Source organism: Solea solea, chromosome 5 (genome assembly GCF_958295425.1).
Source record: "Solea solea chromosome 5, fSolSol10.1, whole genome shotgun sequence".
Classification (NCBI taxonomy): domain Eukaryota; kingdom Metazoa; phylum Chordata; class Actinopteri; order Pleuronectiformes; family Soleidae; genus Solea; species Solea solea.
The window spans coordinates 3,816,546-3,827,490 of record NC_081138.1 but is presented as its reverse complement, the minus strand read 5'-3'; the positions used below and the strand labels follow the sequence as shown (position 1 = coordinate 3,827,490).

The following is a 10,945-nucleotide window of genomic DNA, read 5'->3' as shown; positions in this document are numbered from 1 at the left end:
TCTGTATTAACCTCACAGTTCCTCATCTTTCATCACTTATATCTCTCTCTCGATACATACTTATCTGTATATCTCTACACCTCATATTATTCAACGCTTACTTCTTCATCGTCATCTTCTCCTTTTCTTGTGCTTTACATCCGGTGTGAAATATCATCGCACGCGGACGAAGGGAAAACGCTGTCAGAGTGTGACACCTCGACGAATTCAGTCGTGTTAAACACAAATTACAAACACACACACTCATAATTCATTTTTACAAGCAATCTTTTAATTACAACAGTCAGATTTTCCATGTATTTATACAAATGTAAATAACCGAGGCAAAGGTATATAATGGTATAGAATGAACCTGATTACAGTAAGGACTCATTGGCATCTCCCCTGCTGTTTTAAATATGACAATGTAAATGTAAATATATATACAATCAGTACCATGACCTACAATTAAAAGAGAACTTTTGCATGTCCAAAACAACAACTAGTATAGTTACATCACTGATACATTGTCTATAACCAGCACCAGTCAAATGCTTCTGACTGTAAACGATGAAAGGAATAATCAAGAAGATTAATGTCACTGTCCGATGTTCTGTATGTGGATTTTTAAACAAACATGACAGCGATATCATCAATTTATTACTAAGCTTTACACAGACACGATAAGTCGATAAGAGAGTCCAGTGAGCCTGTCTGAAGTGACCACCCCCTGCTGGCCACATCTCTGTATTAACCATGAGAACAGTCTCATTATGGCTAAGGCAAAATAAACAAATGTGACACATTTTCTCTTCCACATAGCAAAATATCCTCAAAAGGGAAAGTGGAGAATTTGATAACCCAGTTTGGAAATACGGAAGAGTGATTTTATGCTTTTTATTCAGCAAAAAAAAAATCTTAATTCAATCTTAAACACAGGATAAGGTTCATTTTAAAGTACGGCCTTATCGTTTCAATCAAAGTCACTCACCCAGCACATACTGTACACTAAAATAAAACAGCCGCTATTCATGCTTCCTGTTTGCAAGCCTGTACAGGTTCATGTGCTCGTGTCAGCTGCAGTCGGCGGCATTTCAAATATACAGATATACATTCAGAGGACTGCAATAAATCCTGTCTTCATGGACTTCGTAACTTGTTTTTTTTCTTATTATTGTATATTATTGTATTATACTATCACACTAACACAACAAAATCTTAAAATATCCTAGTTTTCAAACTGATAACTTGCTGTATTTCAGCCAGTGGTTTAAAGTGAGGCATAAACAGAGTTTCTGTGTGTACTGCACTGTATATGATGCTCAGCAGTTCTTTTTTACCACCTGGTAGTGGGTGGGTTTTAAAATACCTAATTCAAAAACTGAGGAAGACAAAAAGGAAAAGAAGGAGCAGGGCTATTTTTTTTAGCAGTCTATGTATCTTTATAATCAATACTGACTGTATTTCCACACTGTTTCTCTCTGACACCAAACCAAACTGACATTTTGTATGATTCTTTTCTTATTGGTGACAATTACTATGTCAGATATTTGGTTATCTGTGTCCAGTTCTATGCAGCATTACCTTGTGTTTTCAATGTACAGCAGTATATGGTAGATAGATGCTAGTCACCAAATGCTACAACATTCACCAGAACACATCGATTAAGCATCGAACGCCAGAAACTACAGCTCTCAGTTCAAATCTTCCCAATCCGCTTCGTTTACAGGTATGATTTCCTCTCCGGATGAGTCTTACCCAGAACCTCGTCACTGAACTGGTACGTGAGCTTCTTCTTTATCTTCTTCACCTCTCCGGTCTTGCCGTAGTTGCGCAGCGCGCGTGCCATCTTCTGGTAGGTCATTTTTTTGCGGTTGCCCTTCTGGATTCCCCAGCGGTGTGCAAGCACCTCTTTGTGCTTGGAGGAAAACTGGAATGTCCCTTTGTCTCTGTCCACCCACCAGATACTGTCCTTCATCTCACCATTCCTTAAAAGGTCCAAAAGGAACTGGTACAAACGGATCTTCTTTTTATTTCCTTTAGGACACAAAATTGTACGTAAAAAAAGAGGCTCAGTTTGATTTATCATTTTGTAATGGTAATCTTGAAGGACAGTACATAAAATAAATGATAGTATCTGTTCTGACTGTGATATTCATTCAGCAAAACTTGGAGACACTCTCTACAAATGACTCATCAAAAATACCCAGAAGGCAGAGGAATACCTGATATTTTAAACAGAAGTACCGGCATTGTTGCACTCTCTGTTGAGGAAACGTCTGCAGAGAAGAAACTGTTGTCTTGTGTGGTTTCAAAACAACAATACAGAGCCGAACACAACGTGACAAGCTCCCGAATTTAGCGGTTAACTCGCAAATTTAGCAGGTTAACTCACAAAATTAGCAGTTAACTCACAAATTTAGAGATTAACTCGCAAATTTAGCGTCTAACTCGCAAATTTAGCGGTTAACTCGCAAATTTAGCTGGTTAACGCGCAAATTTAGCAGTTAACTCACAAATTTAGCAGGTTAACTCGCAAATTTAGCGGTTAACTCGCCCAGGTTGTGTCCGGGCAGTGGCTCTGTATGATGTTGTGAAACCACACAAGACAACGGCCGAGTGTCCACACGCAAGAGTAATACGTAATGAGGCCCAGAGCGGAGTCTGGACGTTGGCAAGTACGTGACGTCATTCGCAGAATCTCAACGCTGACCGGCCATTGCGTCATTGCGTCAGCACGATTTTTCGCAAAAGTTGAAATATTTCAACTCAAGCGACAGGAACGATTTGTGCGATTGATGCGATTTGTGCTGGATTTCTTTCGTACCAATCACGTCTGCGCATTGAGTTTGTGTGTAAACTTGTCGCGTAATAAATTTGCGTTGCTTCCGGTGTGAACACAGGCGACAAAAACACAGTAATCGGAAGAAATACCTTTTCCAAGAGCTCCGTTTGAACGGTGTAGTTTTTAATATAAACATAACTGATTGTATTAGCCTAGCATCGTTTGGTATATTATGTTTATCATAGTTTCCACACAGTCAAAACTTTACGCTACCAAAAATATAATCATTTTTTTCTTGAGTCATAAATTATATTCCCATAAAATTCCATTTAAATCCGTCTCTGACTTTTTGAGCTGCACTATTAGCAAAAACCGACACCACAACCAAGAGCCTCGCGCTGTTGAAAGAGAGTCACTCAAGTCTAAAAGCAGTTGCACAACAGATAGCTCATCTATCGCCGTCAGCAGAACACAACGCTGAAATAACTCCGTGCCAAACAACACTGGCCTATAACCCACAACGAGCCTCTAGGGCTACTCTCAGTTACTACAATGGTGGGTGTTAATCACTAATAAATTAATTCACACAGCGTACCAATGAACGGATAATTAAAGACCTGTGCACTTCACTATATACAGCACAGACACTCCAAAGGAAACAGACTTATTTACATTTCAGACACTCAAAAATGTAAAGTGTGTGCAGTGACTGAGTTCATCCACACTCAGATGTTCTATGACTTGCATGACATCACATGACCAACACAGTTTGTGTGTGTGTGTGTGTCTATAAGTGTGTCTATAAGTGTCAGTGTTAACAGCTGAGCACTCAGCCAGTTCACGCACAGTGCGAAACGGAGCGGCGCGCGGTTTCTTACCCAGCTCTCCGGGTGTGACGTAAGTCCGATCTCTCACACACTCTTCGTCGGACACCTCCAGTTGTCCCCCGTGGTCTTCGTCGTCCGAGCTGCGCTGGGACACGTGCGCCGTGTTGTACACAGTCCGAGGGAAGAAGGCAACCTGCAACACACAGGGTGAAGTGGGATCAATATTCAATATTTGAAAATGTGAAAAGAATTCTACATAAAGTGTTAGTAATAGCTTAAGACATTTAATAAAACATGTTACATGCTCTATTTAAATATTCAAACACCATGTTATGGATCTTTTGAACTCTCAAAATGTAAAAAAGTAGCCATTAAAGGAACCATCTTGTGACCCCAAATGTTGAATAAATTAATAATTCCCGGTTAAACACCAAAAATAAACACTCTGTTTTACAACAGAGTTCATAAAACAAAGATTGTGGTTTGTGCTTTGCCAAGAAAATAAAAGTGTTGCATTAAATCTATAAATGTGTTCGTATAGTAGACAATTTCTTAAAACAAGACTTCCTAATGTAAGAAATACTTATTATGAGGTTTTTTAATGCATTTATTACAAAGCAAATTCATCTCGTTTTCATCCTCTTGCTGACTAGTTTTGAACCAGTTGGTTTCTGAGCAATTATACTCCAAAACTAAAAGACATGTCTTAAAATTAGACAAAAAATTTAGACACTAAATATAAGTATTCCCTGCTTAAAACGAGATTTTGAGATTTCTTGTTTCTCAGGTCCGACCTTAGTGCCATTTTCTTGCTGCACTGGCAGAAAATTTAGCTTGCAACAACATTTTGCCCTAATAGTGGTTATATTTCTTGTTTTTTAGATGATTTTTTTGCAGTGTTATAGACAAATTCTCATTTTAAACGCATGTAAAGCATCTGAGCATATGCATTTATAAATAAAAGTTGTCATAAGATGACCCTGTAATGGTACATGGAAAACAAACTGGTTTATTGTTGTTTCACATAATTCTATTATAACGGATTCCAAATGCAGACATCACTGTTTTGACGAACGGGTTAAAAACTGGAGAAATGAAATGCAGTCGTCACACGGGCGACGAAACCCAGACCGAATCCGAAGAATGTATTTTTTTAACTGAAAACTTAAACAAGTTTTTTTTTGTAACTCACAGATTCACTTCCCAATTTTAGGTCACGGGACCCTAATAAAAAAAATGCACGTTCTCACTTGAAACTGGACTGTGATAAATGTGGAGTATGAAGGTTATTGCTGTTATTGCAGCCTCGTCTTCCAGAACAATGGTGTTCTTTTTCCTTTGAGACACCAAACATCACATGTTTCGTTGTGGTGTTCCTAAGATGTCCACCAAACCAAACATTTGGAGAGCTGTTTTTTTTTTTTTTTTTTTAGGTGCTTTTTGTGCCAAAACCTGACCACGTGTTAGTCAATGTGCCTAAACTGAACCACACTCACAACCAGGAAATGGTTATCAGCGTCCCAACTTCCTCATTTTCACCAAAGCACACCACACGTGGTGAAAGCGTCTTGTTAATATGTGCGCCTGTAAACGTAATTACGAGTTTGTGGTTTGCAGAAATGTACAGTAGAGACGTGTGATGGCTGGTGAGGGCAGGGCCGGCTCTACCTAATTTGGTGCCCTAGGCGAGATTGCTCTCCGGTGCCCCCCCCCGTGTGTGTTGGGGCGCTCCCGAGGGCTTGGACGGCCTTTTCATGTCGTTAATAACAAAAGCTTCACCTGTCTGTGACCTGACCTCTGATCCCTGCTCTGACCCTGAGGTCACCCGTCATGTGATTCAGCAGCACCACATTTTAGGAACATTATTGTTTATTCATTTGTTAATATTTATTATTTTCAAGAGAGAACACACAAATGAGGGCGACTGGGAATAGAAAATCATTTTTATTTTCATTGTTTAAAAAATTTAAAACAATGAAAATTTGTTTTCATTGAAAAAAAAAAAATTTTTTTTTTTTTTTTTTTTTTTTGCTGGAGGGGCGCCCCTCCAGCAGATGGCGCTCTAGGCGACCGCCTATATCGCCTATGCCAAGAGCCGGCCCTGGGTGAGGGCGCTGGTTACCGGGCACCGCAGATGTGCAGTGTGGGTGTGTTCACTCATTAAACCTCTGTGTGACATTTTCCATTAACCAAGAACTGAAGCTTAATTACATCTTTTGTTACTACAGCACTGAGAGATGAGAACATTGACTGAAACACATTAAACTTGGTTTAATTAGTAATATGTGATGATGAATTACAATCATTTGATGCCAATTCTGTCAAATTATACGACAAAAAAAATGTTATTTCAGTGTCGAGAGCTCTATAACTAAATATTACATTTCTGGGGCTATAGTCTACACCCACGGTTCTCAAACTGTGGTACGTGTACCATATGTGGTACGGGAGCTTCCTCTGGTGGTACTTGGAGGAAAATAATAAATATGTGTTCTACTGTATCTAGTGTGTAGAAGTTGAACAAAAAAACTAGGTAGCGATGGCAGACTTCACCCCGTTCATGCAACAAGCCTCTGGCGGCCTCTGTTGGTCATATTGGCAAGTGCAAGTGTGGAAGTACAAACAAACAAACAAACACACAGAGCCATTAAAAACAATACTTCACTCTCACTCCGTGTTGAGAAGTGAATAATGAATGAAATAATGCTAATTGTTGCTCAACGAATATAGATTTTTTTTACAGTAAACTTTTTTTTATGCACCCTGGTTTTCAATAAGCCAGCTCGACGACGATTCCATTCAAACGCAACTAAAACTAAAAGACAATGTTAGTGTTTTCAATGTAGATGGGAGGGGAAATTGTATTTGCTAACATTAGCTTAAAAAGTCCAAGTTTCTGACCTTAAGTTGGAACGCTCAACTGTTTCGCTGAGTTTTACACATAATTATCAGATGTTTCGTTGTTGTTTTTTACCTCTGCTGGATTATGGTGACGTGTTGTTCATGAATGAATCCTTGAATAGGATCTAAAGGAATTAGACACTGTGCACCACTGTGCTTTGTGTTCTATTATTGGATGTGGAAATTGCACGCATCATTGTATTCTGTGTGGCGCTGCTAAATGTCCTGAATGTGCGCAGATCTGTGTATATAAAACCATTCCTGGCCTAGTTTAGTTCCTCCCGATCTGTCTACCTACAACGAGGAAACATGAAATAACATACAACTGAACTGATCTCTGTGGGAGAGTTTAAGTACTTTGTGAGGGATTGAGAGGAAAACTCCTTGGGAGGATGTGACTGCTTCTCAGTCTTTGTCTGTAGTTACTACAGAAGAAGATGTACCTCTATCATAATTGGTTTTGTCCTTTATTCTGCAATTTATTGGTTAGATACTGTATTTAGTTCATTTGCTGTGTATGATAGTTGCTTCCTTCGTGGCCATTTCAGAGATTTTTAAATATCAATGAGGCTTAATCAGGGAGATATTTTGATGCAACAGCATTTTATTTTCAGTATTGTGCCTCTTTTTTTTTTTAGCCTTTATTTTTGTATTCAAACAGGAAACTGCAGAGTGGGGAAGAGACATGCAGTGGAGGTCCATCCAATCAGGATCTGTACATGCCCTCTGCTGTCGGGAAACCTCGGTGTGTTAAACTCTTTATTTTTACCCATCAGACTTACCGGTTGCTGTAGCACATGTGCATGCGCCCCAAGAGTCGGGTCGAGCAGGTTTTCCGCGTCGTATCTTATGGCGTCGTGCCGTATGAGGCCCGGCGGGTGCAGTGCCTGCACACTCTGCAGCTCTGTGAAGTTTGTTTCTTGGAGGTTTTCAAATTCGACAGGATGCACGTGAGGGTGAGGGTGGTAGTCCCAGTGGTCTGAACGGAGAAAGTGAGAAACGGCATAATTGCCACAGGCTTTGATCACCAGTTTCTTGACTCATGGGTTTGCAAATTGTTATTCAAATACAAGGTGCACACAAGACCTGAGACAGTGTCCTGAACACGAGTTGAAAAACACATGATGAATATTCTGTCCATGGAAATGTGCGTTGTCAGAAGTGGCTGCTTACTCATTGTGCTCAAGGTTTAAGGAGAAAAACTAATTTTCCTCCGGAAAGATTTAAACAAGCCAGTTTCAAAAGCCACAAATTATTGGACTTATTTTAGACATGATGGAGGAAATGGTCCATGATTTACATTTTTGTCACAATAACTTTCTGTCTCAGTCGGACATTTTATATATAGCTCCCTCCAGAGTTCCCCCCCCCCGTCCCTCCCCGTCGAGGTTGTTTTGGTGCAATATTTAAAACAGTTGATTACAAGAGAAAGTAAAGCACCGCTCATGTATCAATAAAACCCCATGGGGCGAAAGTTGTTCTGTGTCTATAGTTGTAGCAGCCGAAAAAGAAAAGGCATCTGTTTCCTGTGTTCCATACACGCTGATGTGGTGGAGTCCAGCTGCACACGCACACACACACACACACACTGTGTGCTTTATACGTACGACATAACAGAAAACCCGGTGTCACCACATCAGGCTCTGGTGGTTCATTTGTAGAATAAAAAAGAGAGATGACTATGGAATGTGACACAAAACTAAAATATAGATTTGATCCATACAGTCGCCCCCTCAATAGTTTCTGATTAAATGTCACATTTAGAAGAAAACTGCGTTTACATGAGGCGGAAGATAAAGAGTGAGGTAAAACTCACCTGCCTGGATATCAGTATCAAGGACATAAGGATTATAATATTCCGCAATTTGATGTCTGTAGATCTCTGGGTCATACATTTCTTCTGAGTGCTGCGAGGGCAAATAAAAGCAGTTATTTAGCCACAAAAAAAGTCACGAAAAATGATATTTTACTGTACAACTCATATTACTAGAATGTTAACAGTCACTTTTAGAACATTTTCACATTTGTTTCCAAAAAAAAATAAAATAAATAAAGGCAGTAATTGTTCTAATGATGAATTTTTTTTTCTGGTCTTGATACTACTGTTATGAAACTCTCAAGAATGTCTGAGTTTCATTTTCATGCTGGCCATAGTATAAAAGACTCTATTCAAATTGAAGTAGACTCACATTACACTCACTCATTATGAGAAATAATGGACATTAGATGTTCTCTCTGTTAAAACCAAGAAACCACTTAAATCCGAGAGCTTAAACAAGAGCTTCAATGGGTTTGTAAACAAACAAATAAACAAACAAACAAACAAAAAAGAAAGAGATACTTACAGGTGGAATGAGGTAGCTCTCCATTCTGTATGGATGCAACATGGAGACCTCTTCTCCTCGGACCGACTCAAGATGCTTTGTTGGCAAAACACTCACAACCTTTCAAAACTTTTGTGGCGCCATTGCACAACGTTTCCAAATTTCCTCTCACTCAACGAAAACCGAAAAAAGGAAAAAAAAAAAAAAAAAGGTGTCTCTTTCTCTCGGTCTCTTATTGTATAACACGCAGTTATGACCTTCTGCGAGGCCTTCAGCCGCGTCAGGTGAAATTGCTGTTTAACTGTGAAATGAAAAAGGAACTTTTGACTTCAGTAAAATTCATGTGGGTGGGAGCAATAGAGTGTGTCTGCTCAGGCTTCCTGGGCATTGATGATTTGACAGAGGAGACCATGAAATTTTTATCACATTCTATCTACTGTCCCCTCCTTCAGCAGCCAATCAGGACAAAGAAGAGTTTTTCTCAACCCCCCCCCCCCAACTTTGGCTGCTGTGCTTTAAGTCGGGTTGATTTCATTCAAGTCTTGTGCTTTTATAATATTTTAAATCATACAAAAGAACCATGACAGTTTATATAACAGATGTATTTGGGTTTTTTTTACATCTTACATCTTTGTGGTTTAATTACTGACATCATTTACATTAAAAACACAATGTGAAGTGACCTTTTATATTAAAGAATGTTTATTTGATTGTTTGTGATCCCCGACGTATATAAAGTACACAACAACAAGCAATAAATGTTGCTTTTATTACGGTTATTAAAGCTTTTAAATAAATGACATTACTCTTGGCAGTGTCAATGGGCCCACACACACACACACACACATACAGTACCAAAAACACACTGGGAAGTATGAAATGAATATTTACATTAAACATACAGCGTTAATCAGCTGGACATTCAAGCTCACATGCACAATGAAGACAGTCATAGATGTAAGTCTGTGTCCTGGTTTCTCACTGCAGTCCTGAATCTGAGGGACTGGGTTACAGCTTTACCAATTCCTCAGAAATCAGGTTCTGTCTCGTCAGGACCAGGTTTTGGTCTCCACGAGGACAGGACTACTGCCTCTGAGAAGAGCAGTGACCATGCCAGAAAAGAGGCAACACACACACACACACACACACACACACACACACATCTGGAAGATAAGATGGACAGTATCTGTGGTTTAACTTCACTGCAGCAAACGGAGATTATGATTATCACAAAGAGAGGAGACGCTGTTAAAGCAGTTCCTGGGGGAAGTGATTCCTCTCTGCTGAAAAACAACAATGACCAACTCCAACAGAGAGGGTTTTTTTTTTTTTTAAGTGTTACTGAATTGACAGTAACACTGTTTGCACTATGCCTTACATCCCGCTCATCATTATCCTACAGCTGTATCATACATTTGTTTCGATCTCTGCAATAATTCTGTGCCAATGCAACGCTTTTCAAGCTGCATTTAATGCAAGGTGCATTTTATTCAAATATCTCACTTTTTATTTTACATTATTATATTACTGATTGAGTTCATATGCTGTATTTCTTACACTCTCTTATTTTCTTACTTATTCTCTTCATCTTTTGTACTTGCCACTATTCTAATCTAATCTTACATACATATACATATATATACACATACACATATACATATATATATATATATATATATGTATATATAGAGAGAGAGATATTTTGTGCAGTATTTGGTCCACTTCTGTTTTTAACAAAAATAAAATAGCAAAAATAAAACAAATATAGTGTTGCTGGTTCCTAAACACGCCACTGCATCTGCAAGAGACCGAAGTTGGGGCTAATTGTCCAGATGCTGAGAGAGATAAGCGCTGAATGGTACAGTTACAGTGTTGCACAAATCTGCGTGTATAGTTAGCTCTGCTGTTTTAGGGGCAAGACTGCAGCGTTGTGATAAGGAAAAGGTGGTGAGAATATCACTCTGTGTGTGTGCGTACGATTGAAAATAACTTCAGTGTTTTTTTTATTACGGGTGAGAGCTTAGTGACTTCACAGAAGAGCTCACATGATGCTGACTTGTGTTATTTACAGTATGTATCTCCTCACCCACGTGATAATTTAATAACTAAACCCCAAACTAGACGGTCTC

General features: G+C 39.0%; 1 protein-coding gene across 1 annotated transcript; it reads right to left on the bottom strand.

Moving 5' to 3' along the window:
• Positions 1-249: 249 nt before the first annotated feature.
• spi1b (Spi-1 proto-oncogene b) lies at positions 250-9,252 on the bottom strand. Its single transcript, XM_058630296.1, has 5 exons — positions 8,838-9,252; positions 8,309-8,399; positions 7,275-7,471; positions 3,643-3,784; positions 250-2,016 (listed from the first exon to the last, which is right to left on the bottom strand). Exons 1-5 carry the CDS (start codon positions 8,877-8,879, stop codon positions 1,703-1,705), a joined length of 786 nt encoding a protein of 261 aa, XP_058486279.1. The 5' UTR covers positions 8,880-9,252; the 3' UTR covers positions 250-1,702.
• Between the last annotated feature and the right edge of the window lie 1,693 nt (positions 9,253-10,945).

Coding starts and splice junctions, on each gene's coding strand:
- spi1b (XM_058630296.1), bottom strand. CDS start 8,879: ATGTTGCATCCATACAGAATGGAGAGCTACCTCATTCCACCT. Junction 7,472..8,308: donor TGATACTGATATCCAGGCAG/GTGAGTTTTACC, acceptor TTCTCCGTTCAG/ACCACTGGGACTACCACCCT. Junction 2,017..3,642: donor CGTCACACCCGGAGAGCTGG/GTAAGAAACCGC, acceptor TGTGTCCTAAAG/GAAATAAAAAGAAGATCCGT.